Source organism: Fukomys damarensis, unplaced genomic scaffold (assembly GCF_012274545.1).
Source record: "Fukomys damarensis isolate Sample0158 unplaced genomic scaffold, DMR_v1.0_HiC HiC_scaffold_38, whole genome shotgun sequence".
Classification (NCBI taxonomy): Eukaryota; Metazoa; Chordata; class Mammalia; order Rodentia; family Bathyergidae; genus Fukomys; species Fukomys damarensis.
The window spans coordinates 51,034,170-51,050,897 of NW_022900950.1; the positions used below are offsets into that span (position 1 = coordinate 51,034,170).

A 16,728-nucleotide genomic window follows, 5' to 3' on the forward strand; every position below is an offset into this window, starting at 1 on the left:
ACGATGAGATGTTCTCCGACATTTACAAGATCCGGGAGATCGCGGGCGGGCTGTGCCTGGAGGTGGAGGGCAAGGTGAGTCGGTCGGAGCGCCGCGTCGGGGAGGCAGGGCCAAGCAGGCGGGCTCGGGTTTCCGCCGCTCCCCCGCCCGAGGTTGTGCAATCCTTTCCGCGGCCTCCTGGCGGAGGAGACGCACATCGGGTTAGGTTTTTCTAGAAAAGTGGAGGCGGAGCGGAGGCTGGAAATAGGTCCTTCGCCTCGGCGCCCATCCTCCTTACGAGCTGACCAGGACACGTCCCGGGGTTAGATCCCCAAACAATGTGTGCCCTGTGGTTACTTAACCTGTGACAACCCGAGGCCCATAACTGTGAACGGCTTCCACTACGTTGTAAAGTGGCCTCATTTTTGTTGGGGTCAACAGTTAGTTATTGTTGGGCCAGATTGTTTCTGGGAAAACTGGTTTTCAACAAGAACTAAATATTTGACCAAAACGATACCGAATATAAATTGCCAGTGCAGGAAATATTTTGGAGGCTTTTTTTCCTCAAGTAAACTACTTTTTCTTACTACAGATGGTCAGTAGAACGGAGGGTAACATTGATGACTCGCTCATTGGTGGAAATGCCTCCGCTGAAGGCCCCGACGGCGAAGGTACCGAAAGCACAGTAGTCACTGGTGTTGATATTGTCATGAACCATCACTTGCAGGAAACCAGCTTCACAAAAGAGGCCTACAAGAAGTACATCAAAGATTATATGAAATCGTAAGTGACATTGGCAATTCCTAGCTGATTTCTAGGCTCTTAGAGGATTTGGAGATTGGCATGTTTAGTTCTAGGAGAAGTTCTTGGGAAAGGGTGTACTTTTTATTTAACCTAGAGATAGTTGCTTTTCAGCCAGTAATCTGACATGAGCATACTGGAGCGTGCAGTCTGGTTATGATATTTGGGATTGTAAAAGATCTTGAAAGATCAATTCTGTGAAATAGTAACTATATCCTCATTGTGCCATATTATTCTGCTCATTGACAGCTAGTTAAAAGTTGGCGGCTTGTATTTTTTTACTTAGCTGAAAAAATTGACTTTGCTCAGAATCTAATACTTTAGTAACCGGTTAACAAAATACTGTTTTAGAATCAAAGGCAAACTTGAAGAACAAAGACCAGAAAGAGTAAAACCTTTTATGACAGGGGCTGCAGAACAAATCAAGCACATCCTTGCTAATTTCAAAAACTATCAGGTAAATATTTTAGTATTTGGATCAAAGGATTACAGTTTCTTTAGCTATAAGAATAAAAGCTTTGTCTGTCAATTAATCATCTGTAATTAAGTTGTGGCTTTATAGACTCAACTGGAGTCTAGGAGTAGAATGTAGTCTGCTGCTCTTAAGTGTTCCTAGATCTTGTCTTTTGATTTTTAAAGAATGCTGGCTGGCTTCAAATGACAGTTCTCAGTTCTTCCATCTCTTGGATTGCTTAACTTCCTAGTATCCCAGCTTTGTTTACAATTCTGTGTCTTGCTTGCCCCTGGTGTTTCTGCTACATCTGAGCTGCTTGGTAGTCCTAACATTTAAGTGTTAGGAAAACTTAAGTCACCTCCCCTTACCTATAAGATTTGATTTTTTATTAACTTCATATCACAATCTTGCTTTTCATTTTTCTAATTTTATTGTATCTCTTACCTGTAAGATTTCTTCCCCGTGTACTTACTGACAGCTTTTTGTTCCCAGTGTTAGATATGTAAGCAAGTAGGGTTTGGAAATGTGGGGTTGAGAAAATGAAAATGTCTAGAAATCCTAAAGTGTTGTTCCGATGTACTGTTACTATTGGTTGTTACTGATGCTTTATAAAACTGAATTGGTGGTTGAGTGACCATTTATCTTAGGCATCAGAGCTTGTACTTGCTGAAATTTCTTGATTGTGTGTGCGTGTTCTGATTCCTTTGTTTGCTCTAAGATATGTATTTCAATATAATGGTCTAATTATAGTATTTGTTTCCCAAGTTTTTTATTGGTGCAAACATGAATCCAGATGGCATGGTTGCTCTCCTGGACTACCGTGAGGATGGTGTGACCCCATTTATGATTTTCTTTAAGGATGGTTTAGAAATGGAAAAATGTGTAAGTATCAGGAAGTGGGTTGAAATAAATAATGTAAAAATAGAGGTGTTTTAGCCATGATTGTTTTGTGCCACTAGGGTAGTAACCAGGGTGGTTTTTAAACATGGCATCTCATTTTTTGTGGCTTTTTGTTTCTATTATGGAGGTCTAAAGAGAATTGTAATTAACATGTGAGAGCCTCTTACAATATAAAAATCCATCTTGGTTATCTATAGAACACTGAGTAGATGGTGTAAAGAATGGTATAAATACTGAACTGAAGATCGGAAATAGCAATCTACATTGAATCACACACACACCCCCAGTAGATTTGGCCTTATTTTCATTTTTCCTGTTTTACCACATCTTACATAATTCAAAAGATTTTTTTTTTTTTTTAACTTAGATTTATTGGTAGTTGGCAGCTGATTATTAAAGGCTTTAGGACATTTAGCGGCTACTACAGCTAACTGATGCAAATTATTTTAGTAAAACTAAATATATTCAGTAAAAGTGAATGTCAGTCTGCTGCAGGCTGTGTGAAAACAAAGGCACTTATCCTGGCCTTAGAGCCTTCTGCGTAAGTTAGAAAGTTATTCAGCCAGTGTCTAAAGTTTTTGTTGGTAGAACCTGATGCAAGATAAAACTTGTGGAGAATGCTCTACCTCTGACTTGGTATGGATGTCCTGCATCCACTGATAGACCTTGAACAATTTGTTGTTCTTTAGGTTTGCACTAGGATGCTAAAGGAAATAATCCCTGCGCTTTCTGTCTGTCTTTATGGCAGCCCAGATTGAATTAGGGAGTACATTTTTATGGTACAAAGTTTAGTCTCTTAATTGGGAAAAATGTTAATGTAATCTTCCCCTTGTTTTTACAGTAATGGATTTGGCGGTTACCTTGGATCTATCACTTGCCATAACTGGCTGCTGCTTGTCATCCACACAACACCAGGATTTTAGACAAATGGGACTGATGTCATCTTGAACACTTCGTTTATTTTGACCGTGGTTTATTTGGAGTGGAGGCATTGTTTTTTTAGGGAAAAAAACAAAACATGTCATGTAGGTTGTCTAAAAATAAAGTGCATTTAAACTCATTTGAGACAATGCCTCTTAGTTTAACACATGTATAAACTAAATCCATCGTAGTGTTCGTGGAGAAGATAGAGACTGGTCACAGACCACTGCTAGAAAGCTTAAGACTGTCTTCAGATAACTTCTGCAGTGGATACTACTGGGAATGGAATATAAAACAAGAATCAAAGTTTTAATTCTGAGTTGCAGTGAAGGGGAAAAGACCATGCTTGTAGCAGTGCCAACATTTGAAGTGGAGCCTTATGTATTTCATCACGTACAGTGGAAGTAGTTAACCCTGGAAGAGCTTGCCAAAAGAATAAAAAGACTAACTCAATTGGAAACAAAAGTATTGTCTGAGCTTATTTAATGTAAGACAAGTAGAACCAAGTCTGGAGTGGATGTCAAACTCCCTAGTAATCAGAATGGGGGTTGGCAAACAAGCCCATTCTGCCACCTCTCATGTACAGCTGAGGTGGCCATAGTGTTTAAATGGCTGGGAGTAAATCAGAAGAGTGCTTCATATGACATGAAATTTGAATTTTTCAGTTTTTTGGAATACTGCCATACTCATTAACGTGGTTTGACTCTGGCTTTTCATATTGCAGAAGCAGAGTGTGATAGGCCTACAAGTCCTAGAATAACCATGGAAGATTGCCAGCCTCTGCTTTAAAAGATAAGGATGCAATGGTGGGATATCTGTTAGGCAGAGGAGAAAAAGCATATTGTCCAAAAGGCTGTGAGTATAAATGAAAGTGAAATGCACTTGTTTGACAGACCTGGAAAAGTTAACTTTCTGCTGTTAAGAAAAATGGCCTTGTGCTTTCTGATTTTGGCAGCCAGGATTGATGAGAAATGTGTGTCTAATATATTTTGCAGTACTGGGGACTAATTCCAGTGCCTCTTGTACCAATCGTTCTACTGAATGCACCACATTCCCATCCCTTTCTTTGGGCTACTAATTAGGCCATGTGATCCCAGTGATTAGCAATTGTATTTGCCCTGGTGACTTCAAAGTTCATAGTGTGGTCTTGGTGTTCAGGCAGCTATTAGGTTAGTAGAGTCCTCAGCTAATGAGTGAAAGCAACCCAAGTACTGTACTAGGTAGAGATTTAAATCGGCAGTTAAGCATTGTAATTTGTGACTAAAATGAAGAGAAATGTGTTACCTTGTTCTGGGAGGCAACTTGCTGGCTCAGACATACCAGCAAGAAAATTTTCAGATAGTAGTCAGTTCTGTCAAAACCAAACAACCTGACTCTGGGGAAGGCCTTGAAATAGCATGTAAATTGAAACCCAGCTAATAGACTAGCCCTGAAAAAGTCTTGAGAGGAAATATGGGCAGCAAGGGCTTTATTGGAAAGGTGAGCTTGGCTGTCCTATCTCAACTTAGAAGATTTTCAAATCTAGAAATCTCCATTTCCCTGATTATCTGCAATGTTTTGTCTTTGAGACTGTCTTGCTATATATTTCAGGCTGTCCTGGAATTTGCTTCCCTGCCTTACCTGTCCTAATAGGATTCCACACATGTAGCACCACTGTTTACAGCTGTAGCTGCTCACCTCCCCATCCCGATCCAGTGTAGGTTTGTACATTGCATTTTATTGTCTTTCAGAAATGACAAACCATTGTAATTCATGATAAAGCCTTGAATTCAGATAGTTGTCTAAAACTGCTTATTTTGGATCTTTTTCTGGTTATACATAAGAGATGGAGGTATTTTGAGAAGACTAACAAGTGATGTGTGTGTCTGTACATGCAGGTACATGTCACTTTGAATCAAGACTTGATGGAACGCTTAATAGAGGCATGGGCTATAGGAGGTTATGGGCTCTGGGCTTTGTAGCATGTGTAGAGAACAGTAGAAGAACAACTTTCAGAGTGGAAGGACAAGGTCTCTAACTTGCCATCTGGTTACAAATGGAAATATGGAAGTAGGCCATGTGGCTATCTGGGAGCAGACCATTATAGGGCAGGAGAACACATCTGGGAACAAGGTGGTTGTCCTGACCCAAGAAGGCAAAGGAAGAAGTTGAGGTAGAGAAATATGATTGCACAGGGAAAAAAGAGCTGAAGAGTTACATGACAACTTCATGTTTTAAAGGATCACTTTGGTTACTGGGTAGCAGGGTAAAAAGCATAGAGTATATTGTATGTATTTAACTACTTTTAGATGAGAAATGGTGGTGGTAGAGGTAGTTGGAAATAAAGGTATGGTTGGGTTCGGGGATTTAGCTCAGGGGCGCTGCCACCTGCCTCACAAGCACAAGGCCCCAACCGAGTTTGATCCCTGGCACCAAAAAATAAATGTAGAGTCAATAGGATGTACTTGTGGGTTAGGTGAAAGGGGACAGGCTGGATTTAAGTGTAATGACCGACCAAGTATTTTGGCCTGATCTTTGAAAAAGGAGCTAACATGGAGATGAAAAGACAAGATGCTTTAATTTGGGTTTTAGGTTTTATCTGAAATACTATCCTTCATTCAAGTGAATTGAATAGGCATTTAGGATTTGAGTGGAGGAGAACAGAGGCTTTTAAACTACAGGACACAACTTAGTGGGAAAATCTCAGTGGATGATAAGTGAAGTCACAACACTGGATAGGATCACTTTGAGGAGAGATGAGTCCTCCAATATAGAGATTGGTAGATGTGATGAACCAGCAAAGATGATTTAAAAAGAGCTAGGGGAGGGCCTCCTAGAGGTTGGATGAGAGCATATTTTGGGACAGGTCACATAGGATGAGTGCTAAGAGTGGAAAGTTTGATAACTCAGATTTCGGTAGTGGGTAGAAAACTTACTTAAAATGGGCTCAAGGACAGCACATGCATAGTCAGCACATGGCCCATGAAATGTTATAGTACAAGTGCCATTGTATCTGCTTAGTAAACAAAAGGTATGTGAAAGACTCATTTGAGTCATTAGGAATTTTTCTTAAAAGTTATATCACTAGGGCCGGGCATTTAGCTCAGCAGTTGGGTGGCCTGCCTCACAAGCACAAGGACCTGAGTTCAATCCCCAGTACCACACACACAAAAAAAGTTATATCACTAGATTGGGGTTGTTATAACTTCTATTATTCCAAACTCAAGTTAGCCAATAATTCACCATAAGCTAAACTGGTGATAGCAATTACTGTAAAATTGCAAAAAGGGCAGTCACAAACCTCAACCAACTTGAAAAAAATTAAGCCATCCTTTGAGGTTGTTACACTTGGTGATGTTCCCCCAAGCCTTCCTGTGCTCATAGGTGGGACTTTTCAGAGGTGGCTGAGTCTCAGATGTGTGGAGATGGATTAAAGGTGTGTGATAGCTAAATTAGTCCACTGATTAATTTAGCATAGTTCTAGGTGTTGATAATGGGAATTCCACCCTGGGAGTGGGTGCACCAACCAATAGTCTTGTAACCTGAATAGAAAAGGGAAAGAGGCTCAATGCTGCTGCTTGCTGCTTTCTCCCCTGCCATGAACTGTCTCTCCTTTACGGTGCCCCTTTACCATGCCACTCTGCCTTGGAGCTGGCCACTGAGTCAAAATAAACCTTTCCTCTTTTAACTTGGGAGTGTTGGGTATTTTGTCCAAGCAATGAGGAAAGTAAAACGCATTACATGGGTGTACATATGGTGTGGAGCAGCCTTAGCTGATAGAAAATGGAACTAAACCCAGAAGAATTTGAATGAATGTATACCATGCTTAGTGACTGGTAATTTATAATTAGTAGGTCCCTGCTGCACAACTCTTAGTTCTAAGGTAAGTGGCTCTGGCTTTGTGGCAGTTGGTGTGATTCTAGAGACTGCCCTTACGAACTGAAGATGTAACTTGATATTTTGGAAACATTTCATTATTAGAAGGAAAAGTCTTTGAAGTCTTCAGCATACACAAGAAAAAAGGTACTGGATTCTTTAAACTTGGAGTTTGCGGATAAGTTTTAAAAGCATAATGTTGCTGGGGATTTGGCTCAGTTGTTCCACCACCTGCCTCGTAAGCATAAGGGTCTGAGTTCGATCGCCAATACCAAAAAAGCATAATGTTGATAGTTAATATTTATCCCACTGAATCCTTAGTCTTGGCAACAATGACACATTAACTACAGTGCACATTAGCAGTCCAAAAACAGATCTTCACTGTTGTGGGACATGTTTATACCTCCTAGAATAGTCATGCTTATTTTTCAAGAGACTGTGGATTGTAAACTTCTGCTGTCATATGTGTTTTCATATAACAGCCTGAAGATCAACATTTGTGATCCCTCCATAAACTGGGTCATAAAAACTTCTGGCATAGACGTGGTTTTGGCTGAGGTCACTATATTTTAGAAAAAAGTCAAAGATGAGCTTGGTTGTGGATTTTCCTCAAAGTAATTGGTTGTTCATTGATTTCCTCTATTATTGCCTTTGTCCACTCATTTATATATATGCATTGTGCTCTTCTGAGCTTAGATAGAGCGGGGAGCACCAAAACAGAACAACACTGGAGTTATCGCCTCCATGAGTCATAAGTTATAAAAATGGAAATTGAGACATGGGTGACTCACTGGAGGGGTCCTGAGAGAGAAAACACATGGACCAGTTCTTAGTCAAGATTTAAAGTACAGGGTTTTTTGTTTTGCATTTTAATTTGTTTTTTTCTGTGTAGAGGATTGAACCCAGGGCCTCACGTGCTAAGCAGGTACCACCAAATTGCATGCTCAGCCCCTAAGAGTATTTTTATAACAGTACTATAGCAAGGCTAGGCCTCATTCAGTCCTGCGTTCCTAACTTTCATTTAGATACTAGAAATCTAATCGTGTACTTGGTGACTTTCCTCATAAGTCCTAATTTATTATCAAATGCACATGACTTTATCTAGAGCACAGCGTTATAAAACTATTCTAACTAACTTGGCCTAATCTACCATTGACTAAGAAGCTGGCAGAGATATGGTAAATTGCAGAGAAAGTTGTTTTCTGGACTTTTACTTAATCAATCCTTTTCCTTGATTTTCCTACATTAATTTTGGAGATTTCCTTAAAAAGTACCAATTTGTCATGTGTCAAGTGCTCAAATATTCAACCTGGAAGGAAAACGGACCAGTTAAAAAGGAAAATTATTATGCATGAGATTAACAAAAATGAATGCCTTGACTACCTCACTGAGGTGGAATAATGTGCATCCACAGATGGTGAGTATAAGATTAGAAGCTGTCAACCCAAGTCCTGGCGTGCTGCATCGTAACCTTTCCATAGCACCTTTCTACCTCATCACCCTTCCTAAGCTACATTTCATTGTGTAAACAGGAGGGAAGTCACTGCAATGAATTTTGCCAGGTGGAACACAGGCTGGGTGACTACCAGAAACGTGGGCATGATGGTAATGCCAACTGCCAGCATCTATTAAAAGTGAAAGTGACTAAGCCCTGAAAGTTGGTTAAGTAATGGGCAACCTGTTCTGCTATGCCCTGCCCCTGGCAATAAGGGAAGGGGGAGGACTGGGGATGAGCATAACAGTGGCAGAGACTAGTTCCGGCAGGAAAGCAGTCTTTTCACACCAGGGTCATGGCCAAGGCCCTCCTTAAAAGATTAACCAGGAAAAGGATGCACATTTTAAAAATACAAGCTTTATGTGACATGGGATTTCATAAGGATAATGATCCAAAGAAACAGGTAAATTTGTGTATATTTTGCTTAGGGTTTCCCCCGCCTGAAATATACTTCAATCTTCTATGCTTAGGTTCGGAGAAGCACGTGCAAGAGTCTGATTGGACAAGGGTGTGACCTAACGGTGGTAAACCGGGGGAATTTAGCAAGGCCTACTAGTTCAGATATTTGTTGTGTCCCAGTGTCTTAAGAGAGAAGGATGTTGCTCTTCTCTGGTAAACGGAGGGTGCTTCTCAAATGAAGATATTATGACATGCTTGCTTCAGGGGAGAATGGTAAAGGAAAAATAAAGAGTGGCCTTCCAAGCCCTTCCTGGTTTCTACTTTCTCAAATGCCAATGTGACATCTTTGGGAGTCCTGAACCCCATATTAGCGTCCCAAGAGCAACATGGAGCCTTCTTTTGCCAAGGCTTTCGTGAATAGGATATGTGTGAGTTGTGCAAAACTTCTAGCTACTGCTTACCTTTGATAATTTTGCTCAGTATTCTTCACTTTTGGTTGGCCTATTCCTGTTTCCATTTCCTCCTCTCCTGCAAAACCTACTGTGTTCACTTGACCTTCATCCATGCACTAAAACAACTCCCTGCTTTCTGTGTCCCTGTTTAACAGCACATGCAGAGCTGCTTCCTAAGCATGCAGTCTGCACTGCTGCCTCCACCCAGAAGGGGTGTGTGCTCTGCTTTCATTGTCCTGAAATATTTATTATTTATTTTTGAGACAGGGTCTTGCTAAGTCTCCAGTTTGCTTGAGTGGGGTGCGTGTGTGCTTGAACCTGTGATCTTTCTGCCTCAGCCCCCCAAAATGCTGGTATTATAGGTGTGCAGTGCCACACTTAAGCTAAGTTAAGTTTGTTTTCTTGCTTTCTTTTTTGCTTTTTTTTTTTTGTTTGTTTGTTTGTTTGTTTGCAATAGGGTCTCACTATGTAGTTGAGACTGAACTGGAACTCACTATGTAGCCCAGACTGGTCTCGAACTCACAGCGATCCTCTTGCCTCAGCCTCCCAAGTGCTGGGATTACAGGCATGCATCACCACGCCTGGTTTAAGTTTGTTTTCTTAACTGAGTAACAGGAATTTTGCCTGTATGTGGATTTGTTTTTTTTTTGTTGTTGTTGTTTTTTGAGTCAGGGTCTCAGTATCCCAGGCTGGCCTTGAATTTGAGGCATCCTCCTGCCTCAGCCTCCTGAGTGCGAGGATTACAGGTGTGCACTCTGCGCCTGGCTGGCCAATGATACTCTAACCCATTTATTTCTACTAAAAGTGCAGATAAAAGCTGTGAATATATAGATTTTAACATTTGACTCTTCTCCAAAGGAATAATAGAATAATTGAGCTCACTCTAGCAGGGTTCCTGAGCATGCAGCCCAGGAATGATTCACCGGATGGAATGACCATTTTAGTAGGGGTTATTTATCCAGATGGGCACTTTGTGTTGAGTATCAACTTTGTATCTGCTGTAGAACTTGGGAAAGGACAAATAGAACGCTTTTTTTTTTTTTTTTAAGAAAATATTTCCTTTCATCTACATGTAAATATACAATGACTTCTACTCAAACCCTTTTATACCTGAGCCACTTGCCTCCTTGTTAGCCTTACCTCTCTCTTTCCCTCTGTCCCACGCTAGACTGCCAAGTATAATGTAGATGCCCTGACCCTGTCTGTGGAAGAGCCTCTATTCTTTTTCACTAATCCTCCCACACTTGCTCCATTTTTTTTTTTTAAGGAGGGGCGCAGTCTTGCTAAGTTGCTAAATTGCTCAGATTGGGTTCAACCTTGCAGTATTCCTGCCTCAGCCTCCCAGAGTGCTAGGATCGCAGGCCTGTGCCACCACACCTGACCTCCACTTCATTTTACCTTGGAAGAGTTTACAGATTCCTCTAACCGTCCTTGTCCTCACACGTGAGTTAAGTAAGCCCTCTTCTCCTTCACAGAAATATGAGTTTCCTGTCGTGGGTCACTTGACCATCTGCCCTCTTCACTAATGCAGCACAACATGCATTCAGCAAGGATTTCCTGTGCAGCAGCATTGAGCCTCTGGCACTCCCTGAAGTGCTTTGGGCCTATGTTTCTCCCTGGGTTGCTCTTGTCTTTTTCAAAGGCAGTCACTAAATTTGGAGAATCACATAATCAGACGAGGAACCTCGGTATCACCTATCCTAAGAGCCTGCACATGAGCCCTGAGTCCTGGTAACACTAACGGAGTTAGATTTGGACTCCTCCTCCTAGAGGTGAAGCCTATCTTAATTATGTGTACATGTTTAGCTGTACACAGTGCCTAAAGTTAATTGTAACATTCCTTAGCTACATGTTACATTTTATCTTGTCCTACTTGTGTGACTGTATAGTGGAAGATGAGGTCTTTGCTGAATCATTTTTTTTCCACTAAGTTTATTGGTACATTTAAAGCAAACAATACAGTTACATTTATCACTGGGATCTTGTACCTTTGCATGATATATTTTGGTTTTTGTTTTTTCCCCACACCCCTGCCTTCCACCTCCACCCTTCCCTATTTACAAAGACTTTGTTACCATTTTTTCCTTCCCTTTATTTCCTTTCCCCTACCCTTCCCATTTCCCCTTTAGCCATTTTCTTCCTGTTTCATTCTCTCAATTACACCATTTGAACCTTATTTACACTTTTAGTTTTTCACACCAGAGAAACTATTTGGTATTTACTCAAGTGCGTGGTATTTATTTCATTTAAGAGTACAGCCTCACTGTGCATCCATTTAGCTATAAATGTTTCTAATTTCTCATTCCTTTTGGCTGAGTAGTACTCCATTTTATAGAAAAACCACATCTTTATCCAGTCTCCACTTGAGCATTTGAGTTGTTTCCAAGTTTTAGCTCTTACCAACTGTGCTGCTATAAACATGGGTGCAATCTGTCACTGTGGTTTCTTTTGGAAAGATAGCCAGCAGAGGGATGGCTGGGTCAAATGGAACCTCTAGTCCCAGCTCTGAGGTATCTTCATTTTGATTTCCATAGTGGTTGCACCAGTCTGCACTCCCACCAACAATGGAGAAGGGTTCCTTTCTCCCCACAATCCTGCCATTTGTTATTATGTGATTTCTTGATAGCAGCCATTCTTTGTGGGGTGAGGTGGAATCTCAGTGTTGTTTTCATCTGCATCTCTGGAATAACCAGTGATGTGGAACATTTTTTCATATGTTTATTTGCTGCTTTTACTTCTTTGTCTGAGAAATGTCTGTTCATTTCGGATGCCCATTTTTGAATCGGGTCTTTGTATTTGGAGGGTCTGGTTTTTTTAGTTCTTTATATATTCTAGATAATAGTTCTTTGTCTAAGGAGTAGCTGGTAAAAATTTTTTCCCACATTGTAGGTTCTCTTAGCTCTGTTAGTGATTTCTCTTACACTGTAAAAACTTCGTTTTGGTTTGGTTTGGTTTGGTTTTTGAGACAAGATCTCACTATGTAGTTCAGGCTGCTCTGGAACTCACTGTATAGCCCAGGCTGCTCGCAGCAATCCTCCTGCCTCAGCCTCCCGAGTGCTGGGATTACAAGTGTGCGCCACCACGCCCGGCCTTGTAAAAACTTTTTAATACAATGAGATCCCAGTTGATTCTTTGGATTTGCTCATAAAGTCTTCTATGCCAGTTTTACCTAATTTACTTTCCAGTAAGTGTAGTGTTTCTATTTTGATATTTAGATCTTTAATCCACTTGGATTTTAGTTTAGTGCATGGTGAAAGATAGGGATCTAATTTTAATCTTTAGCAAGCTGAAATCCAGTTTTTCCAACACCATTTATTAAAGAGGCTATCTTTACTCCAGTGAGGATGGTTGGCTCCTTTGTCAAAGATGAGGTAGCTGAGTATATCTTGTGTTGTTCGTGTATCTTCTAATTATTCCTCTGATCCTTGGGTCTGTTTCTTTGCCAGTACCATGGTGTTTCTGTCACAGTGGCTTTGTAGTATAGTTTCAGGTTGGAAATTGTGATACCCCTGCCATGTCTCTGTTCCCTAGAATGGTTTTTGCTATTCTAGGTCTCTTCTGGTTCCAAATGAATTTTTGGATTGTTTTCTCAAGTTCTGTGAAATGTACTGTTGGGATTTCAATCTGGATAATCTTTATAGCAGTTTTGAAAGTATGGCCATTTTCACTATGTTGGTTCTTCCTACCCAGGAGCAAGGGATATCTTTCCATCTTCTTATGGCCTCTTCTATCTTTTTCAGAGTGCTGTAATTTTCAGTGTAGAGGTTTTTTTGTCTCCATTAGATTGATTCCTAGATATTTCACTTTTTTTGGATGTTATTGTGAAAGGAATTGTTTCCCTAATTTCTCTCTCAATGAGTCTGTTATTGTGTACAAGAAGGATATTGATTTTTTGGGGGGTGGGGAGGTTTGAGACAGGTTCCCACTATGTAGTTGAGACTGACCTGGAACTTACTATGTAGCCTAGGCTGGTCTCGAACTCACAGTAATCCTCCTGCCTCAGCCTCCCAAATGCTGGGATTACAGGCTGCGCCATGATGCCCGGCTATAGAAGGGTATTGATGTTTGAGTGTTGACTTTGTATCCAGCTACTCTACTAAATCTGTCAATTAAATCTAGCAGTCTTTTGGCAGAGTTTTTTGGGTCTTCTATGTAGAGTATCATATCAGCAATAGTGACAGTTTGAATTCTTCCTTTCCTATCTTTATTCCTTTTATTTCTTTCTCTTATCTAATTGCTGTGGCTTAAGGTTAAGCATTAGGGTGTTTATTTGAGCTTGCTTTCCTAGTATGGGCATTTACTGCTATGAATTTCCCTCAAAGAACTGCTTTCATTGTGTCCCATAGATTCCTGTATGTTGTATTGGCACTATCATTTAATTGAAGAAACTGTCTAATTTCTTCTTGAATTCCCTCTGTGACCCAATGATTGTTCATTGGGTGTCATTTAATTTCCATGTGTTTGTGAAGTTCTTGCAGTTTCTTAGGCTATTGATCTCCAGTTTAATTTGCACTATGGTCCTATAAAATACAGGGAATAATTTAAGTTCCTTTGCATTTACTTGAGCATATTCTGTGAGCTTGCATGTGGTCTGTTTTGGAGAATGACCCGTGTATAGCCAGATATATTCTGTATATTCATGTATATTCTGATTTTGTGGGGTGGAACATTGTAGATATCTGCTAAGCCCATTTGTTCTAAGACTGGGTTCAGTTCTGTCATTTCATTGTTGATTTTGTGTCTAGATGATCTGTCAGTGGAGTATTGAAGTCCCCCACTACAGTTGTATTAGTGCTGATTTCATCTTTCATATTCATTAATGTATATTTTGTATAGTTGGGTGCATTGGTATTTGGTGCATATATATTTATGATTATCATTTCTTCCCCTTATATTGTTCTCTTTACAAGGATGTAGTAGCCTTCTTTATCTCTCTTAATTATTTTTGGTTTGAAATCTATTCTGTCTGCAAATAACAAATACAAATAAGATAGCTACCCCCCCACTTTTTTCCAGGCTCCTGTCACAGGGAGAATTGTTTTCCATCCTTTTAGTCTCAGTTTATGAATTTCTTTGTAGATTATAAATGGGTTTCTTGTTGGATTTTCATTCTCAGTCCATTCTGCCAGCCTGTTCCTTTTGATGGCAAATTGAGGCCATTAACATTGATGGTTATAACTGTTATGTATTGGCTTTTTCATTTTTCATGTTATTTTCTGGTTGTTGGTTCTTTTGTTTTTTTTAATTTTTCCCTCTCTCCCTTTAATTTCTTGCCTTGCCTGGTATATTTGCTCTGTTGGCCCTTACAGAGTTGTCTTCGTTTTCTTTTTCCAGGACATTGTTTAGAAGTGTTTGGAGTGCTGGTTTGGTGTTCATGAAATTTTTCAGGTGTTCTTTGTTGTAGAAGTATTGTATTTCCCATCAATTTTGAAAGACAGTTTAGCAGGATACATCAATCTAGGTTGGAGGTTTTCTTTTAGGACTTGAAATACCTCACTCCAGGCTCCCCTTGACTTGAAGGTTTGTGTTGAAAAGTCAACAGCTGTGAATCTGATGTGCTTTCTTGGCATGTGATTTGTTTCTTTTTCTCTAACTGCTGGTAGTATTTTGTTCTGTTCAGTTTCTGGGGTCTTAATTATTATATGTCTAGGTGTAGATTTTTTTTGATCATAGCTAAATGGAGTCCTATATGCCTCATTTATCCATATGTCAAATTCTTCCCATCTGTTTGGGAAATTTTCTGTCATTCTGTGAACAGTTTTGAACTTTCTCCTGCTACTTCATGGATTCCTGTCAGTCTTATATTATTATTCTTTGTATCATCGTAAGAGTTTTTGGATTGATTTCTCATTGTGGCGGCCCAGCCGTCACAACATGAACATACCTGAGTTGGGGAGTAAGGATTGAGAAAGGAAAGAACACTCACACCTGAGTGGAGACCAAGAGAAGTCTAATTTATTTCTACAGAAACAGCTTTTCTTAAAGGCACATTAACAGGAAGCATCAAGGCGATCATCTCCATCATTTCTTATGCAAAAACAGGAATTCCTGATTTCTGCAGATACCAAACCTTTGGCTAGCTCTTTGAGTTCCTCCCACCTCAGGGTAACAGATAAGCTTAACAAACAGAGTCCTTCAAAGGTAACAAATGTTATATAGCCTTTATCAATGCCTTCATTGTAAAGGAAGAAGTTTCCTTTCAAGTGTCAAATGCCAGAGAGCCACGATGGGCTCCCACAGATTTCTTTTGGATCTGTTGTGACTTCACCTTTTGCATTCCTAATTGGATGGATCTGAGCCTTTTCTTTCCTTTTTTTGATAAGATTAGCTAAGGGTTTGTCGATTTTATTTATTCTTTCAAAAAACCAGCTCTTTGTTTCGTTTATTTTTGTACCATTTTCTTAATTTCAATTGCATTGATTTCTGCTCGGATCTTTATAATTTCCTCTCTCGTTCGTGTGACTTCACCTTTTGCATTCCTAATTGGATGGATCTGAGCCTTTTCTTTCCTTTTTTTGATAAGATTAGCTAAGGGTTTGTCGATTTTATTTATTCTTTCAAAAAACCAGCTCTTTGTTTCGTTTATTTTTGTACCATTTTCTTAATTTCAATTGCATTGATTTCTGCTCGGATCTTTATAATTTCCTCTCTCGTTCGAGTTTTGGGTTTTTCTTGCGCTTGTGTTAGCATGGTCCCTTACTGTTTTTAAGAGATCTCTCTTTTCATGGTCACGGACAGCAATCCTATCTTCTACATCTGAAATTCTATCTTCACATTCATTAATCCTGCTGTGAATGTTTTCAGTAGAGTTTTTAATCTCCTGGATATCTGTTTCTGTTTTATGGATTCCATTTCTTTCCTATGCTGGACATTCATAGTTTCCATTATGGTCCTGAGCTCATCTATTTTTTATCTGTTTCTGTTCTAGAGTCTCTAATCACATCTTTCATTCTTCTCACCATCTCTGTGGTTATCTGGGAAATTATTTCTGTTTTCAATTTTTCTAGAGCTTTATCTGTTGTTCGTTGTTTTTTTTTTTTTTTTTTTTTTTTTAAACTTCCTGTGCTACTGGTTCAGGGTGTCCAGATGGTTGACTGTCATACTTTTAACCACATTTCCTCCAGAGTTTGTGTCTTGTTTAAATGCCTTCTCATTTCTGTTTTTGTTGTTGGTCCTGTCCTTGGTTTAATTCCTGGATTAATGCTTCGAACTTCCAGATATAGCTTGTCTTTAGATTTTGAGTCTCTAAATGACTCTGAGGCAATCTCGTTTTCATTTTACCAGAGAGGACAACTGAATAGATCGATCACAACACCTTAGCCCAAGTGATACAATCGGCAACACAGTACCATCAAGCACAGCTTAGAAAATGACAATTTGTGGTAGCTATTAATCTATCATCTTTAACTGTGTTAATTAAATCAAAATGAAGGAGCAGGCCAAAATATGTTTATAGTAAATAAACTCTTCAA

General features: G+C 39.7%; 1 protein-coding gene and 1 non-coding gene across 2 annotated transcripts in view; both read left to right on the plus strand.

Moving 5' to 3' along the window:
- Tpt1 (tumor protein, translationally-controlled 1) overlaps nucleotides 1-3,350 on the plus strand; it is a 3,790-nt gene extending 440 nt beyond the window's left edge. Inside the window, exons 2-6 of the mRNA XM_010637044.3 lie at nucleotides 1-74; nucleotides 572-762; nucleotides 1,132-1,237; nucleotides 2,000-2,116; nucleotides 2,976-3,350. Of these exons, the coding sequence (XP_010635346.1) occupies nucleotides 1-74; nucleotides 572-762; nucleotides 1,132-1,237; nucleotides 2,000-2,116; nucleotides 2,976-2,978 (491 nt within the window). The 3' untranslated portion in view covers nucleotides 2,979-3,350. The remainder of the gene's footprint in view (nucleotides 75-571; nucleotides 763-1,131; nucleotides 1,238-1,999; nucleotides 2,117-2,975) is intronic.
- Nucleotides 2,782-2,908, plus strand: LOC117284667. Its single transcript, XR_004515758.1, has one exon. It is a non-coding gene; the product is annotated as a small nucleolar RNA SNORA31 (small nucleolar RNA).
- Nucleotides 3,351-16,728: the final 13,378 nt, after the last annotated feature.